Source organism: Chiloscyllium plagiosum, unplaced genomic scaffold (genome assembly GCF_037043375.1).
Source record: "Chiloscyllium plagiosum isolate Xiang-an unplaced genomic scaffold, Cpla_swu_hap1 HiC_scaffold_3, whole genome shotgun sequence".
NCBI classification, from domain to species: domain Eukaryota; kingdom Metazoa; phylum Chordata; class Chondrichthyes; order Orectolobiformes; family Hemiscylliidae; genus Chiloscyllium; species Chiloscyllium plagiosum.
Window position 1 is genome coordinate 45,463,400 of NW_028270141.1, and position 19,519 is coordinate 45,482,918.

General features: G+C 40.7%; 1 protein-coding gene across 4 annotated transcripts in view; it reads left to right on the forward strand.

The window, feature by feature from the left end:
* The window catches only part of cog2 (component of oligomeric golgi complex 2), a 72,071-nt gene that overhangs the window by 15,575 nt on the left and 36,977 nt on the right, over positions 1-19,519 (forward strand). For all 4 annotated transcript variants that reach the window (XR_006309874.2, XM_043680947.2, XM_043680976.2 and 1 more), the window contains 7 exons: positions 803-911; positions 2,974-3,153; positions 7,995-8,119; positions 10,605-10,731; positions 12,351-12,490; positions 14,673-14,734; positions 14,841-14,992. Coding sequence is in view for 3 of the 4 variants with exons in the window: in XM_043680947.2 (XP_043536882.1) it covers positions 803-911; positions 2,974-3,153; positions 7,995-8,119; positions 10,605-10,731; positions 12,351-12,490; positions 14,673-14,734; positions 14,841-14,992 (895 nt within the window). In the remaining variant the exon portion in view is untranslated. The remainder of the gene's footprint in view (positions 1-802; positions 912-2,973; positions 3,154-7,994; positions 8,120-10,604; positions 10,732-12,350; positions 12,491-14,672; positions 14,735-14,840; positions 14,993-19,519) is intronic.

The window sequence follows — 19,519 nt, forward strand, 5'->3', positions numbered from 1 at the left end:
ACTGTTGGAATATTGTGTGCAATTCTGGTCTCCTTCCTATCGGAAAGATGTTGTGAAACTTGAAAGGGCTCAGGAAAGATTTACAAGGACTTTGCCAGGGTTGGAGGATTTGAGCTACAGGGAGAGACTGAACAGGCTGGGGCTGTTTTCCCTGGAGCATCGGAGGCTGAGGGATGACCTTATAGTGGTTTACAAAATTATGAGGGGCATGATTAGGATAAATAGACAAAGTCTTTTCCCTGGGGTCGGGGAATCCAGAACTAGAGGGCATAGGTTTAGGGTGAGAGGGGAAAGATATAAAAGAGACCTACGGGGCAACTTTTTTATGCAAAGATTGGTACACGTATGGAATGAGCTGCCAGAGGAAGTGGTGGAGGCTGGTACAATTGCAACATTTAAGATGTATTTGGATGGGTATATGAATAGGAAGGGTTTGGAGGGAGGTAGGACTGGATTGGGTTGGGATATCTGGTCGGCATGGGTGGGTTGGACCGAAGGGTCTGTTTCCGTGCTGTACATCTCTAACTCTGACTCTAAGAAGAGCTGTAATTGCATGTTTTTTTAGCAAAAGGCTTTCTGACCTTTTAGTCATTGGCCACTCACTCCTGAATATTTCATGTTTGTCAGGAACGACAAAGTAGTTTGTGTCAGGGTCCAGATTTGACTGGTTTCTCAGCTCTAATGGATTGCCTTTAGGGACAGTGTAAAGTGGTTCTCGACATCTGCAATTGTCATTAACTTTTTTAAAAGTCCGAACCAACACATACACTTAACTTTCCATGTGTTTTTTTTTCCTGGATAGTCCTTCTTTAGCTGGACAAATGCTGGAAAGAATTGGGACTGAATTTAACCAGTTACATTTTCATGCTGTGCAGAGCAAAGGAATGCCCCTTTTGGACAAAGTGAGACCCGTAAGTGTACCATTTGTTGGATTTACTACAGTTCTCATTCTGCAGCAGGGACCATGAAAATATAAAAGAATGAGGGCAGTCTGCAGGTAAATTGGTCAGAGGGAGCTGCCGTCAGACTGTATCACTGTAATGGATCAAACAATAGATCAAAAATCAACACTGACGAACCGGAAAAGACCCTGTGTCTGTCTTATCTGTTTTATTCAATTGTCATTCCTTATAATACAGACATATTTCACGCCAACTGACTTGCCAGTTTAAAATAAATAATTAATTGTCAGTTGAGCTTGTTACTAAGCCAATTGGAATATGACATGCCTGCACCATAATATGGTTGGCGTGAGCAAGCTGCTTTTTGTTTAAACAAAGATTGTTAAATAGATGGGAAGGATGGGCTGTGTGGATGGTGCGCATCATTTAGAGAGTGTCCTCTGCCTGTCGGTGTACTCTCTCCCTTTCCTATTCCCCACCCCCTCAGGTTCCCTTCCCTAGAGTGTCTGCTTCCTCCCCATTTTAAAAGCAATGAACTTTGGTTCCAGGATCCATCAAAGTCCAACATGTGCTTATTTCCACACAGTGCCCACAACTGAGTTTTGACGAAGCTGGGGCCATTAGAGCTGTTGATCAATTCTGAGGGCATTCTTCCACCCACTGAGGGACAGAGATTCCACTTTCAGCTTGCTTAAGCTGCTGCACTGTACAGTGACCTTGGAATGGCTTCTTATAGGAGTGTCAGCTGGTACATGAACATATAGTTAAAGGGATTACTTTGACGCTGACTAATTGGATGCAGTAATCTGCCTATTTTATTGGATAATCTCTATAGGACTCTCTATAGTCCTATAGGATAGAAGTGGATCTAATTTAGGATGACAAAGGAATTCCACAGAGCTTTGCTGCTGTCCATAATTTTCATCTTGCTAATCATCCCTGAATTTGATAATTAATCTAAAACCCAGGAATTGAAGTCACTTTCATACTGACTGCCATGTAGGATTTTTGAATCTCTGGGTCTCAGAAGTTTTGTGGGATTTAACAGTTATCTATGTCTGGTTTGGACTATTTTTGATGGACCCAGTTCTCCTGTATACGCATGGTAGACATATAATTCAAGTGCAGTTATTTGAAATAATTTAGGGAATTTTTTTCAATTTATATATTCATGTTAAGACTATTGTAACATGGTGATATATTTGAACTGTTCATCCAGAGGCTCAAGCTAATAGTGAACAGGATTATTTGGATAGAAATAGTGTGCATGGATGTGGGTTTCAAAAGTGATTGGCACTAGAAAATAGCAATGGAGCAGGCACAAAGGGCCAATAGGCCTCCTGCGCCATAACAATTCCATGATATAGGAGCAGGAATCCAATGCACACCCTGCTCTTCTATTCAGTAGATCATAGATAATCCACATTTTTATTTCAATTACCTGTCTTGGTTCCATTGCTTGATTACCCTTAATGACATAAGTCTTACCAATTCCAATCATAATGTTTTCAATTGACTCGCCCCACCCCGCCCACCCTAACTGGTGTTTGCAGAAGTTCCAGATTTATCATCGTTTATGTGACGCGGTGCTTCCTGTCGTCACTCCTGTGTGATCTAGCCCTGATGTTAAGCTTATCTCCTATGTTTTCTGACAATTGGAAATGATTTCTCCCTTTACCCTATCAATTCATGTAGTTAACTTCAATGTACCATCAGATCATCTTTCTATCTTCTATACTAGCGAGGATATAAGTGTCGACTATGCATAGCCTCAAAATCCTCATAGCTTAATTTTTTCACTCCTGCGAGGATTGTATGAATCACTTCATGACCACTCCGAAGCCAATAAATCCTTCCCTGAGATGTGGTGCCCAGAAATAAATGCAGTAGCAGGAGGAGCACATGAGTCATTCGTGACAAGACAGCAATTGTTTTTTCAAAAACCTGTATTTCTCTAAATTTGACTTGTTTGGTCCGAGCATCGAATGTTGTTACACCTGTTGCACCAATCAATTCTGTATTTATGTATGCCAGCACAATTTGCATCACGTGTTTTGAACTTTGTTTGTAGCGAATAGCTGGAATCACAGCCATGCTTCAGCAGTCGCTGGAAGGGCTGCTATTGGAAGGCCTGCAAACTGCCAATGTTGAGATTGTACGTCCTTGTTTACGGACGTATGCGACCATAGACAAAACAAGAGATGCAGAAGCACTGATTGGTCAGGTGCTTGTGAAACCATATGTGGAAGAGGTAAGTGGATTGTTACTGAAGGCATTCTAGGAAGAATTTTGCTTTTTTTGCCATAAGTCTGATCAATTTTTAAAATCATATTTGAGTAAAGCTGCAGTTTAAAGGAGTATGAGATTCACTGAGGAGAATCAAAGTTTTTATGTGGTGGTGAAGTGGTGAGGAGGGGATAATGCATCAAGGAGTGAGTGTTTGAAAATGGAACCTACAGAGAGAGAGAAGCTATGAAAGGTGCCAATCTCTGCTCGTGAGGTAGTGACTAGGAAACGGTTTTTCAAAATGAAGAAAATGTGATTACCTCAAAGTGAACTGATGAGGGGGCAATAGAACTTCTGAAAGAACAGCAACTTAAGAGTGGAAGGCAGAGTATCATAGAAAGTGAAATATTGAGGAGGGAAGACAATCTGTTATCTTAAGGTGACTTAGTGAGAAATGAGATGGTGTTGAGAATCAGAGTGACCTAGAGAACAGGGGAGATGCTTGGGAAGTGAAGTGGTGATGTGAGAGGATGGTGAGGAAAGAAGATTGATTGACTGAATCGTGCAGTGGTGAGGAGAGAAGAGGATCGGGGAGTGAGACAGAAGTGGGGGATAGACTGGGGGAATGGGTTTAGGAGAGGATCAGGGAGTTAGAACATGAAATAGCAGTAGGAGTCAACTAAGTGACCTGTTGAGCCTGTGATGTCGTTCAGTACAATTATGGCTGATCTTGGGCTACCCATTCCCCATATCCCTCACTTGCCCAAGAGACAAACATCTGTTCATCTCAGCCTTAAATATATTTAAAATGGAGCATCCACAACGTTTTGGTGTGGGGAATTCCTAACATTCCAAATCCTTTTGAGTGAAGTAATTGTTCCTTATCTCAGTTCTAAGTGATTGACCCCTTGTCCTGAGAATGTAACGCAACACAACCAACCACCACGTTCTCTGCTACCAACAACGACATGGGTCTAATTGAACAGAGATGAGTGTGGCTGAGCACAAAATTGGTGAGCTCATTTCTGTCTAATACCTGCCTATTTTGGGCCCATGTTGATGTTAGTCCTGGAACAGTTGGTCAACTGATCATAGCAGACATTTATTTCAGAAATATGCTTTATAACAAATTAATTCTTTTAAAGTGTGCTCAGTGCTGGGATGTAAGACGTACAGTAGCCAATTTGCGGAAAACAAAATCTCATAAGCACCAGTGTTGCATTGAGTGGATAATCTCTTCCCGATGCTGGTTCAGGGATAAAAGTTAGGCAGAACATTTGAATATTTGAATTCTGTTTTTCTTCAAAACTGAGTCATCTAATCTTTCATGACCACCTGAGAGAACAAACGAGGTCTCTGCCTGAAACATTCAACAATGTGCAATATTGTCAATCGTGCAATGCTCTATCAGTACTAGTACTGGAGAGCCAATCTGGGTCATGTGTTCAAGTCATTGGAATGGAATGATCCACACCCATCTCACTCAGTGAGTGCTATCTGCTGCATCTCATTGGTTTATGTGGAGTGTGTAGTATCAGCTAGTAGCCACTGATGAAAGATTAATGTTATTTATGTTTGGGATTTTTTATGGTTTTGATAGTAAATATAAACACAGAGATTGGAGCAGAATTAGGCTCCCATCCCCATTCTCTCTAGCAGTATCTGCTGACACCACAACTAGGGGCACCATAGACATGAAGAGCCTGTTTCAACGCAGTATTGCTCTGTGACTCTATTAATTTGTATGCGCATTAATCCAGGATTGCAGACACATGCCATCACCTCCCCCGCATCTCCCCACACCACATCCCCCAGAAGAGTTTAAATGTGTATGCATGATTTAAAGCAGCATGTTATGCATTTGTGCTGACGTCAGCAAATGCAATTTTTGGTTTGAGGTTTCTAGAAACATGCCCACTTTTATTGCAAGTCAGATGACTTGTGAGGCCATTTTAGAACACAGTGCCCAAGCACATTTGGGGAGTTTTCTTTCTAAGGGAAAATCCAGGCAAAGCTCCTTGGATGCTGCCTGAACTGCTGTGCTCTTCCAGCACCACTAATCCAGAATCTGGTTTCCAGCATCTGCAGTCATTGTTTTTACCTATCAGCTAATGAAATTCAAGCTTAGGAGTTTGCTTTATGACAAGTGAAACTTTAATTATGTGTTTGTGTGTGTCTCTCTCTTGTTAGAAATAACTATGTTTAGTGAGATTTTTAAAAATGTTACTTTTTTTAATTTGATGCAGTTTTAAAGTAAACGTGAGAATTGTAAAATTGGTCTTGATTTTTTTTGACTATTCTGGGTGCATTCAGCTATTAGCAGTTATCAACCATAAATTTAAGAAAATATATTTAAGCAGTTTCACTAGAAATTGTTCATTACCTTGAACAAAAAGCTTTCTTTGCAGTGCAGACAAAATGAACTCCGATGATTTGGGGGCTGTGATTTTACTATTGCTACTTCAGTTACTTATGTGCAGCTTGATGTTAACAATTTACATTTTTTTTTGCAAAACATGCTTTATTCATAAATATTCTGTTATACGTTACAAAACAGTTTAAGTCAGACATTATAGAAAATAAAAGTATCACATTTCTCATTTAGTTATTGCACTCTTGACATCCCTTCATCCACATGCAAAGTTTAAATATTTACTAAATATGACAAATTACTTACATTCCAATATAAGTTACGAGGCATTCTATAAGTTAACAGATTCTTTGGATATCATAACAGGCCAATGATGGTGGCTTTTCTCTACTGCACCTTGGTGGTGGCTGTCCAGAGCTTCAGTGTATCCCATAACAAGTAGTCCTGGACTTTGAAATATGCTTGTCTGCAATACTGTCCCGGATAAGGCTATCTCTATGCAATGATAGGTCACCAGACAATAGTGTGTCTTTCACTGAGTTGATGGTCCTCGAGGTGCACTTGGTGTTTACCTCAGTGTTCATCTCTTGAAAAGTCTGTACAGCATAAGAGTTCATTGTCACGGTGCTGGTTGGGTCGAACCTCACCAAAATCACTGCATCTCTCTCCAGAACTCATTTCTAAAGACACATTTCAGAAGGAGATATGCAATGATTTGTTCACCACTGTGATCATCTTGAATGCAGAACACTGTGGCACCATTCTCACTACTAGCCGAGCTATGCCTTGGTGCTTATTAGAAAGTTCTGACGATGAGGCATTCTACGAAATGACACTGTGTCTCCTCAGAGAACAATCTCACATGATCAACCCTCTCCTACTACTGCTTGATGAATTTGTGGTCAGAGGTGCTTATTTTTTGTGCAAGAATTTCTGTGAAGAAACATGACCAAATCCATCCTTCACAACTGGGGACAGGTAGAACCTCAGCATGTTTGCATACTGAGGGTCTACACACAGCTTGATGCAGCTGCACATACATGTGGTCAGAGTCGGGTACACATTCTCTCACGCTCTCTCTCTCTTTCACACGCGCGCACACAGAATTTAATGCAGAGAAGTATGAAGTGACTCTTTGCAGCAGGAAGAATGAGGAGAGGCTAATATTCTAAATGGTAGAATTCTAAAGAGATGTGCAGAAACTGAGTGGTATCTACACATTACTTGGAAGGTAGCAGGACAAATCAAGAAGGCTGTTTTTTAAAAAAAAAAGGCCTTCAGATGCATAGTGACTTGAGTACAAAGGCAAGAAATTTATTATAGACCTTTACAAAATATTGGCTTGCCTATTTTGGCTAATACTCGAGGAATGATGTAAAAACCTTCAAGATGGTGCAGAAGATCTAAAATAATTCTAGATGTGAAACAGTTTAGTTATGTAGTTACACTGAGGTGCTTCTCCTGAGACTGCAAAATGTTAAGGGAGGATTGATAGAAGTGTTCAAAATCTTGATTGAGTAAATATAGAGAAACTTTGTCTGGCAAAAAATTCAGTAACTGAAAGACACATGTAAGGATGATGAAAAAAAGTAGCAATAGAAGGAAAATCTTTCACATGATGAGATATGAACTGGAATGCATTGCCTGAATGGATAGTGGAAATATATTCAATTGTGACAATTAAGCAGCAATCAGATTAAGTAGTTAAAAGGGAAAACACTTTGCAGGCCGACTGGAAAAGAGCAGAGAAATGTGATAGCTTTTTCAACATGGTGAAGGACCAAATGGCTTACCTGTGGTTTGTACCATTTTGTGTCTATAATAAACTGCAGTAGTCTGCAATGAGAGGTTGTTAGAATTGATGCTGAGCTTTAGGACAGAATTCAGAGGTGTTAGTCTGTGTAGGGCAAATAAGACAAACCACTGAGGTGTAACAAATTTATTGTAACATAGTTATGTTACAATGTCAGTTGAAACTTATAAGAAAATTAAAACAAGAGCACTATCCATATTTAGGAACTTATAGTCAATAGGCATTCTAATTCATCACTTGTGACCTTTCAAATCAGGATATGTCTTATTCCAATGTGACCCTTAGTTATGATTGTTTCTTGTATTTTTATTTAGCATGAACTAAAAACTCCAAATCTGGGTAGTGTAGTCTAAAATATTTGCCTTCTCTAAAGCATGCAAGTTACTTCCTTCACTGGATCATTATAGTCTCAGCTGCCTCACTTTATAAGAAGTTAAATTCTGTTAAGCCTTTCCCTTCAGGAAAGGATGGTCCATTCCTGTGAAATGCGTCATCTAATAGCAAACTAGTGATAGTTAGCTTTAGTTTGGGAATTGAAAATTATGTCCCCTAATTTAGAGGCCTATTGTGAAACCTATATCTGTCTTTAACAGTCTAACCATAACTTGAAATTGTTGTAAACTGCTACCTATTTGTAATATTTTCAATATTGTAAGTTTGAAAGCATATTTTTTCCTTTCAGGTAGTTGATGAACAATATGTTCAGTCTGGGACAACTGGCCTCAGAGAAATGTATGGAAAGCTGCTAGACTTCATTCCCAACCACTGTCGGCTCCTCCAAGATGTGACTGGCGGAGCAGTAATTGGGTGAGTTGTATGCAATGAATAACCCCAAATATATTCAACATCATGAAATTAACTTTCTTGATTGTTGTATCTTCCATGGTAGCAACTTTTACCTGTCCCAAACTAGCTGTTAACTTTATGTAAGATTAACCGCCCACATGGACCAGGAATTATCAAGAATAGCCTATACAATTGGATTATATTTTATATATGGATTAATTTGATTATAAGCAAAACAGAGTGGGAAAATGAATCTTTATATATTCCAGCAATGTGAAAGGTGAAGATCAGCAATTCAGAATGACAGAGGAATGTGGCAAAAGCCAAGATTGAAACGTTTACAACCAAAATCAAATTGAAAAATCACAACACCAGGTTATAGTCCAACAAGTTTAATTGGAAGCACTAGATTTCAGAGCGCTGCTCCTTCATCAGGTGGTTGTCAAATTGGTCCAGTGCAGTTACAACAACTATCTATCTGATGAAGATGAAAATTATCCTCTTTACAAAAAGCAGGACAAACCCATTCCAGCCAGTTATTGCTCATCAGTTTATACCTTTACACCTGCAATGTGCCAGGAAGTGTCACTAACTGTGCTATCAGATGGCATTTTCTCAGTAATAAACTGCTCATCAATGTTCACTTTATCTGGACCATTCAACTCCAAACTATAGTACAGCTTTGATACAAACGAGCTAAGCTCCAAAGATGAAATGAAGAGTTGCCTTTGATATTAAGGCAGCATTTGCCCAAGTGTGGCACGAAGGAGCCCAAGTAAAGTTGATGTCAAATTAGAGAAAGCTTTCTGTTGAAGTCATACTTAACACAAAGGAAGGTGATTGACATCCCAGGATATTGCTCCAGGAGTTTCTCAGAGTTGTATTCCAGGTCCAGCCATCTGCTGCAATTTCACCAATGACCTTAATTCGTTCACAAGGTCAGAAGTGAGGCTATTTGCTGCTGATTGCACTATATTCAGTTTCATTAGCAAGACTCTGATGACACTGTCTGTCTGCATGCAGCAAGGCTCACACAACATTCAGGCTTGGGCTGAACTGGCAAGTAATGATAAAGCTTTGGAGAGGCTGCAGAAAAGACTTAGTAGAATGACAGCATGAGTGCAAGTAGGGTTGCTGTTCATAGAAGAGTGGAGATTGAGTAGATTTGATAGAGGCATACAAAATCATTAAAGATTTTGAAAGCATTTTGTGTGCAGAAAAGTGGTACTACAGGACACTGTTTTAAAATGATTTGCAAAACAATAGAGGTGATAACAGAAAAAAATTGCAGTAAGTTCTTATAATCTAGAATTTACTGCCTGAAAGGTGCCTGAGTAGACAGGCAGGAGTTTGAGGCTGGAAAAACACAGCAAGCCAGGCAGCATCAGGAGGAGGAGAAGTTGACGTTTCAGATGTATTCCTTCTTCAGAACTGAAACAGTCCCATACAAAATAAACATTTGAAGGATTGTTTTTTACACGGCTTTGGGGAAAGAAGTGGAGCTAATTGGATAGCTGTAGCAAAATGCTGAAAGGGGTTTTAGCTCAAAAAGCTGTTTTCTGTGGCTGTATCGTTGTATTAGCCTAGATGGTTAATCCAGTGCAGTAGAAGGGACTCAATGAAGCAAGGTTACTGACAGTCAACAAATGTGAAAACCCTGCTAAATGTTAACCTGAGATTTGTAGCTCCATGTTCCAATCTCCAATGTCAATCTGGAGTGGGGTTCATACCTGACACTAATTGACAGGCAGAGACAGCAAGTTTTCCAGAGTGAACATTACATATTGCAAAGAATAAATTAGACTTATGAATTTATTTTTAGTTTGTCATGAATTTTTCAACATTAGAGAACTTGCCTTTGTGTTTCTGTAAAATGATAAATTATTGTTGTTATCTAATTATTCTGTTAGAAATTTAACCTATATCAGGCCCAGGTAGAGACTATTAAATGGTACATTATTCTTTGAAGTTCCAAACTGGTATGTAACTTCCAGGAGTCTAGCAATCTAAAAACATGATTTTTAAAATGTACTTCCATGGTATTGAGCATTGTTGGCAAGGTCAGCATTTGTTGTCCAACCGTATTGCTCCCTGAGAAGAAGGTATCTTGAATTTTCATCCTTTTGGACTGTCTCCTGCAGGTGTTAATTCAGATTGCAGGCTTATAATTTGTTAATGAACTGTTTCTTATTAATGGATTAACATCTTGAGAATCATTCATCCTGCATCTTTCGTTGTGATCATTTTCCCCTACATTCATCACCTCTAACATTCAATGTCCAAGGAGTCAGCTGTTTTCCTCTGTGTAAAGTGTCTGCACATTGCACTTGTAAAGGATGTGTGACCATAAATACTGGAGATTTTAATCGCACACAAGGGAAAATGGGTCTAAAATACTGAAATCAAACTTGCACAAATTTCACATATGGTGTTAATGCGTGCACAGCTGTTTGAATAAATTACTACATTTGTTATGGCCTTACTCTGTGTACATTCTGTGTTCTAGTGATAAGGCAGAAGTGATTCCAGGTTATGATTTTACAGTGAATTCGGTCTGGCCAGAAATGGTACGAGGTTTAGAAGAAAAGGTGCCTTCGTTATTTAATCCAGGAAATCCAGACATGTTCCATGAGGTATGCGACTTTTCTAAGTTTTGTTGTTATATGTACAACCTTGTAGTAAGGAAGATGTATTCGTATTTGCATAAAACTTCTCATGACCTTCAATACTGCCACAGTGCTCCTCCAGCAAATTCCCACGAATAGCACTCAGAATGACCAGGTAATCTGTTTTAGTGATGTTGATTGAGGCAGATGTTGGGAGAATAGGGAACTTCACTGATGCTTTTCAAAACAATGGCATGGGAACTTTTCTATTCACCCAACAGGGCAGCCAGAGTCTCAGGTTAATATCATATTTGATGGATGACTGCTCTCAGTGAAATGGTCTCTCAAAGTTGGCATTGACTGTCTCTGCCTTGATTTTATAACCAGATTTCTGGGTTTGGACTTAAACCACAACTTATAGACTAATGTGACAAGAGCTCTAGAAGCTAATGCCTGTGGATTTCAAGTATGACATTTGCAATTTGGCTGAAAGAATTTAACCTGTTGTTCAAGTGTAAATTTTCCTCCCAAAATTGTTGCTTATTATCTTTGTTTTATATATCCCTTTCCATTCATGTATATAACTACCTGGCTGGATTTATTAAAGACGGCTGATACTTGTTATATGACTAAGGATAAGATTGAGATCATGGTGAGGATTTCCATCAGAGAGCTGTGTATTTGGGTAGCTTTTGGCGAGGTTTTAAGAACCACAATTTACAAACTACAGGCTAGAAGGAATGGAGTCCTGCCAAAGTTGGAGGATGGTTACAATAAGCTTATTGAGAATTGTGATCCTTATCATTACAATCAGAAAAAGTTCCTTTTATCTGTTATCTAACGAGTGCAGATTTGAGACCATTCTTAATTTTTTTTTAATATAAAAGTGCCTCATGAGCTGTAAACTCCTTTGGACCAAACTGGAGTGTTGAAAGGGGGTATATAAATGCTACTCACCATCCTGACTTGGAAAGATATCCCTGTCACTGAGTCAATATCCTGGAATTCCCTCCAGGGCATTGTGGGTCTACCTACAGCACATGGACTACAGCGGTTCAAAGAGGCAGCTCACCATCATCATCTCAAAGGCAGCTAGGCATGGGCAATAAATACTGAACAGCCTGCGACATCCACATTCTATGAATGAATAATAAAAACTTGTGTTGTTCTCTCTCTAATACAGTGTCTTGCGTGTGCTGTTTTTCATGCAATTATCATGTCTGCCTTTCTTTGATGGGAGAGATAGTATGCAGAGATAAGCAGGATCGTTGGTGTAAGAATGACTTGGCATAATTTGTAGTCTCATCTCCTGGTCATTCAACATTCCATCAACCCTCTGAGATTTCTGTGCTCCACCAATTCAGTCCTCTTGCCCGTCCTTATTTTTAATTGTTTTAGCTGCCTGGATTCTAAACTCTGCTACTTCCTCCCAAAATCTTTCTCAATCTCATTTTTCTTCTTTGTGACTTGTAAAACTTCTGCCCATTTCCCCATCCTAATAGTGTTTTATGTTGCCTAATGTCAAATATTTTTCTATTATTTGAGTGAAGTGCCTTAAGATGTTCTGATCACATTGAAGCACTATATATGTTTAGTTACCCTCCCAAGACTATTTTAATATCCACTCTCCATGTTGGATATTCCAGAAATACACAGTAACTATGGAATTCGTTAGAAAATTTGAGTGGCAGTGTGCATCCCAAGCAAGTGTAAAGAGACTGCGATTGCACTCGGCATACAAAAGTTTCAACAATAAATGGAGCCTACCTGTTTATTACCAGATCAGGTATGTCTGCCTTTAATAATACAGTTACTTTCAATCCAGTACCATCTGATAACTGCATCCTGTAAATTAAATTGTCTGCTCCTGATACCTGTGCTAATAATATTTCATTATTCAATAATTTAAGCCATGTACTTAGCACATTTAATGGAATTGTTTTGATGTGTGCACCTTTTAAGTATTTGAAATTTTTAATACACTATCCGGATGCATCACAGTGTGGAATGCAACTGCTCTTCCTAAGACTGCAAGAAACTAGAGAGTTGTAAACACAGCCTAGTCCTTCATGTAAACCTGCCTTCTGTCCATTGTCTTTTATCTATACTTCCCACTGCCTCAGGAAGCAATCAGTATAATCAAAGACATCTTCCACCTGGTCATACTCTCTTCCACCCTCTTCTGTGAGGCAGAAGATATAAAAGTTTGAATACACATATGAACACATTCAAGAACAGCTTCAAAAACAGAACTTGCTGGAAAAGCTCAGCAGTTTGGCAGCATCTGTAGAGCGAAATCAGAGTTAGTGTTTTGGGTCGAGTGACCCGTCTTCAAGAACATCTTTTTCCCTGCTGTTATCAGACTTTTGAATGGACCTCAAATGTTAATATTGATCTCTTTCTCTGCATATTCTGTGCGGCTGTAACATTGTACTCTGCACTCTGTTCTGCTACCCTGATGCACTTTAGTGTGATCTGCATACAAAACAACACTTTTCACTGTATCTTGGTACATGTGTGAATGTTGTCGAAGAGTGTGGTGCTAGAAAAGAACAGCTAGTCAGGCAGAATCCGAGGAGCAGGAGAATTGAAGTTTTGAGCATCAGCCTGATGAAGGGCATTTCCTCAACGCCGATTCTCCTCCTCGGATGCTGCCTTACCAGTTGTGGTTTTCCAGCACCACACTCATTGACTCTATTCTCCAGCATCTGCAGTCTTCACTTTCTCCTACATGTGTGGATGTTACTAAACTAAGAGACCATAGAGTGCAGTTTCATAGTTCCTTGAAAGTGGAGTCGCAGGTAGATAGGATAGTGAAGAAGGCATTTAGTATGTTTTGAGTCTAGTACAATTGCAACATTTAAAAAGCATTTGGATGGGTATATTAAAAGGAAGGGTTTGGAGGGATATGTGCCAGGTGCTGGCAGGTGAGACTAGATTGGGTTGGGATATCTGGTCGGCCTGGACGGGTTGGACCGAAGGGTCTGTTTCCATGCTGTACATCTCTGTGACTCAATGGACAGAGCATTTAGTATAGGAGTTGGGAGGTCATATTGCAGCTGTACAGGACATTGATTAGGCCACTTTTGGAATGTTGTGTGCAATTCTATTCTCCCTCTTAACAGAAAGATATTGTGAAACCTGAAAGGGTTCAGAGAAGATTGACAAGGATGTTGCCAGAGTTGGAGGGTTTGAGCTATAGGAAGAGGCTGAATAGGCTGGGGCTGTTTTCCCTGGAGCATTGGAGGCTAAGGGGTGACCTTATAGAGGTTTATAAAATCATGAGGGACATGGATACGATAAATAGACTAGATCTTTTCCCTAGGCTGGTAGAGTTCAGAACTAGGGGGCATAGGTTTAGGGTGAGCAGGGAAAGATTTAAAAGGGACCTAAAGGACAACTTTTTCATGCAGACTCTGGTGTGGGTATGGAATGAGCTGCCAGAGGAAGTATGGAGGCTTGAATAATTACAATATTTAAAAGGCATCTGGATTGGTATATGAATAGGAACGGTTTAGAGGGATATGGGCCAAGTGCTGACAAATGGGATTAGTTTTGGATATCTGGTCAGCATGGACGAGTTGGACCGAAAGGCCTGTTTGCGCGCTGTACATATCTGTGACCCTATGTGACAACAATAAATCAAACTCGATCAATCAAATGGTGGGATGCTGCACTGTTCTGGTCCAGTGCACTGGTAATTTTTGCTGATTGACATTTTATGAATACAAAATGTAAGCCAATATATCAGCCAGTAGGGAAAGTACAAATCAAAAGAGAAAACCATCTGCTTTCAGGAAGCTTTCATAGCAACATTGCAAGAAGCAACTTAGTCAACTTGCTAAAAGAATCTTAAGATGCCTGTTATTCTTGTTTGTATGAAACATTAGTTTGTATGAAAGTTTAAAAAGAATTAACAGTAAAATAAATAACGTGATTATTTGTACTTTAACCCGATCCTTTAATAGGTTCAAGGAAATTGCTGGAAATTTGGAGTCCTCTATGTCTGAGGGTTTAAAGGAAGCGCCAGGTAAGAACTTTGCACCAAGTGGGAAATTCTGAAAAGAGGAATAAACAGCCTCCTTAAACAAAACAAATTCCGTGTGACTAGACAAGACTAATGTTTTGTTTTGCAGATGGAAGCCAGTTTAGGCTTTCAGTTACACTCGTTCTGTGGCAGAACCTTCTGAAATGCTGGGCTGATCACATCTATCTACCCCCACTCGCTCACCGCTTCTGGAAATTGTCTCTGCAGTTACTGGCACGTTATTCCAAGTGGATAGATGAGGTGTGTGATGCTTTACTCTGCTTTCTAAAATTACCCAGATGGAAATTACTTGAAGTCTTACAGCTCAAAAAAGGAGATAATTGAACCCATTGTGTTTGTGCTGTTCGTTTGAAAGAACTAATCCCCTGTGCCCTTGCTCTTTTCCTGTTGTTTTACCTTTTCAATAATGTGCCATTTCCCTTTTTAACCACTTATTCTGCAGTGCTTTCCATTTTATCAAAACTCGCTGTGTTTTTTGAAAAAAAATGTTGTCCTCGACTTTGCTAAAGGAGCAACATCATCCAGCTGCTATAACCTTTATAGTTTGAATTAAATTGAAGGTGAATGGATTACTCATCTCCTTATGTCGAAACTTGTGGCATTGGAAAAGCACAGCAGGTCAGGCAGCATCTGAAGCAGGAAACACAATGTTTTGGGCATAAGCCCTTCATCAGGAATGTAAGCGGGCAAGACGAGCTGAGAGATAAATAGGAGGGTGGGGCTGGGAGAAGGTAGCTGGGAAGGCAATAGGTGGTTGCAGGTGAGGGTGGGTGATAATTATAGGTCGGTGGGGAGGATGGAGTGGATAGGTGGGAAGGAAAATGGACAGGTAGGACAGTACAAGAGGTTCACCCGATGACTGGCGGAAGAATATCTCATCTTCTACCTTGGGACCCTTCAATGTATGACCACATGGCATCAATGTCGACTTCACAAGTTTCCAAATCTCCCCTCCTCCCACCTCATCCCAAATCCAACCCTCTAACCCAGCACTGTTCCTACCTTTCATCTTCCTTCCCATCTATCCACTCCATCCTCCCCACTGACCTATTATAATCACCCTCTTTTTTTTTTCCCCCGTCAAACTACATCCACCTATTGCCTTCCCAGCTACCTTCTCCCCCAACCCCAGCCTTCTATGTATGTCTCAGCTCCCCCACCCCACACACGTGCACACACCCACCCACCCACCCAATGAAGGGCTAATGCTCAAAATGTCAACTCACCTGCTTCTCGGATGCTGCACCTTTCAGTCTGCAGTCCTGTCATTCATTTCATGCCCTTAACAATGAGGAATGTTAGTTCAACATTCAAGATTTGTTCTGTGGGTGCCCACTTCTCTATATCTAACCTTGCCATAAATTAAGATTTAATAAGCATAGGATTCACCTATTTAATTCTGTACCAGAAGTGTAATATGGAGTTAAAGAAATGATTCCACTTCATAGGAACATCTCCATCTTTAACTTGATATCATTGTTGTGGTGCTTGTTCATTGTTGAAGTGAAAAGCGTGGCTTGAGGGAGTGGTCTTATTGCCAACTTCAAATGCAAATGTGCTTTCTTATTAAGATATTACATTTTTTTTAATTGTGTATGTAGGTATTTAAATCCATAAATGTGCAGTGATTTGGGATCAGTCTGTACTTTATTACAACAGCAGCAATTTGTATTTATATAATAGACTGTCACAAGGTTATTTACAAGGAATTGAATCTTCATCTTCTGACAAGTGGGAGGCAAGGTGGCTCAGTAGTTAGTACTGCTGCCTCACAGCACCAGCGACTCAAGTTCAATTCCTGCCTTGGGTGAAGGGTTGTGTGGAGTTTGCATATTCTCTCAGTATCTGCATGGGTTTCTGCTAGGTGCTCCAGTTTCCTCCCAAGGTGTGAAGGTGTGTAGGTTAAGTGGATTAGCCATGTAAATGCGGGATTAAAGGGATAGGTTGTGGCAGGCTCTGGGTGGGATGCTCTTTGCAGGGTCAGTAGACTTGATGGATCAAATGGCTTCTTTCCACACCGTAGGGATTCTATGTCTAAAATTAAGCTGAAACTTTCTAGGCAGCGTGAAAAAATCAAAAACACTGAAGTAATTAACATAGTTTTAGCTCAAGAATTTGACATTATTTTTCAATGTATAATTAGCTTTCTACCACGAATATACATTGATGTATCACAGCAAGTTTGAGGATGTGGTCGAGTAATAGTGTCACCTGGTGGCAACAGTTCAGTCACTGTATTACTAGCAACAATGTAAATTTGAATGGTGCCTTTTCATGTAGAAATATTACAAGGTGCTTCACCAGTAATGTTTTCAAATAAAATTGGATACTGAGCCACGTAGGGTATTTAGAAAATTTGGTCAAAGTGTTAAGCTTTTAAGAAGTGAGGTTTATGAAGGAAATTCCAGAGCTTGATGTCCATGAAGCTGAAGGTACAGCCAACAATGAATGGTAAGCTAACATCTGTTTATAAAGTAACTTCTCATTATAACTAATTACCTTGCATTTTCTGATTCTGTACTTAAAAGGATTACTCAAGATTATGACCCGAGAAAGTGAGGTTTTTGGAGTGAGAAGAGATTACTCTTTTAATCTACTATTATTTAATAATTTTGCTCCCTAGTTAAACAAGATCTAGTGAAATTTTGAAGATCAGCAAGATCCCATTGTGGCATGATGATCAATTACTGTGGACTCCTTTTCTTAACAAAAGGGATTTTGCAGCTATCTTGTTAGCAGAAGCAATGTTGGCAAACAGCTGGATTCACTAAACTGAAAGATAAATTGGGTAAAATGGTTCCAAATCATCAAGACAGGGCTGGTTATATTGCATCGATGCTTCACTGCAGTTTTCGGAAAGGAGACCATGGACAAATTATACTCTCAGGTTACAGGAGTAAGGGACATAAGACATGAAAATCAGAAATTAGAATGGTTAAATGTTTGCAAGGTTACTGGGCTAGGTGGTATACAACTTAGAACCCTCAAGGAATTAAAGGGAGAAGTTAGTGGTACTTCTAGTAAATATTTTTCAGGGCTGCTGAAGTACTGATAAATCCTAACAAAGGAAAGTGATAAATGCAGAACCAGAATTCAAAAAATAGCCATGGCACTAAGCCTGCTGACTGTAGGCTGATTGGGCTGACGAGGGCACAGTTGGCCAGGGAGGGAATGGGGGTTCTTGGGGACACTCTGTTCTATTTTTGGGGTTGCCCTTAAGTTGATCTCCAACCCCTCCAACCGCAACAAGGACAGAACGCCCCTGGTGCTCACCTTCCATCCTACCAACCTTCGCATAAACCAAATCATCCGCCGACATTTCCGCCACCTCCAAACGGACCCCACCACCAGGGATATATTTCCCTCCCCACCCCTCTCCGCCTTCTGCAAAGACCGTTCCCTCCGTGACTACCTGGTCAGGTCCACGCCCCCCTACGACCCACCCTCCCATCCTGGCACTTTCCCCTGCCACCGCAGGAACTGTAAAACCTGCGCCCACACCTCCTCCCTCACCTCTATCCAAGGCCCCAAAGGAGCTTTCCACATCCATCAAAGTTTTACCTGCACATCCACTAATATCATCTATTGTATCCGTTGCTCCCGATGCGGTCTCCTCTACATTGGGGAGACTGGGCGCCTCCTAGCAGAGCGCTTTAGGGAACATCTCCGAGACACCCGCACCAATCAACCAAATCGCCCAGTGGCTCAACATTTCAACTCCCCCTCCCACTCTGCCGAGGATATGGAGGTGCTGGGCCTCCTCCACCGCCGCTCCCTCACCACCAGACGCCTGGAGGAAGAACGCCTCCTCTTCCGCCTCGGAACACTTCAACCCCAGGGCATCAATGTGGACTTCAACAGTTTCCTCATTTCCCCTTCCCCCACCTCATCCTAGTTTCAAACTTGCAGCTCCGCACTGTCCCCTTGACCTGTCCGGACTTGTCCGACCTGCCCAGCTCCTTTTCCACCTATCCACTCCACCCTCTCCTCCCTGATCTATCACCTTCATCTCCTTCCCCACTGACCTATTGTACTCTATGCCACTCTCTCCCCACCCCCACCCTCCTCTAGCTTATCTCTCCACGCTTCAGGCTCTCTGCCTTTATTCCTGATGAAGGGCTTTTGCCCGAAACGTCGATTTTGCCTGTCCTCGGATGCTGCCTGAATTGCTGTGCTCTTCCAGCACCACTGATCCAGAATGCTGTGTTAAACTGTTGCACTCTATTTAGTATGCTGATAGCACTGTTGAAGAAGGGAGTTTTAGGATTTTTATCCAGCAACAGTAAAGGGTCAGCAATATGGTTCCAAGTCAGGATGATTTCATAGTTTGGAGAGGAACTTGTATGTGGAGGTGTTGCCATTCACTGGCTGCCCATGTTCTTCTAGGTGATAGAGGTCACAAGATTGTAAAGTTTGCCAAAGGAAGCTTGATGAGTTCTTGCAGTGGATCTTGTTGATTGTACATTCTGCTGCCACTGTGCTTCGGTGGTGAAGAGAGTGAATGTTTAAAGTGATAGGCTAATCAAGTGGGCTGCTTTGTTCTGGATGGTGTTGTGCTTCTTGAGAATTCTTTGAGATCCATTTGTTCAAGCAATGGGAGCGTATTCTATCATGCGTCATCATGTGGATAACCGACAATCTTTGGGGAGTTGAGAATATCGAGAGTCTTTGGGTAAATTATTTAATACTGAATTCCCAGCCTGTGACCTGCTCTTTAGCCATAGTATTCCTGTGGCATGTCCAGTTCAGTTTCTGATTGATTGTAAA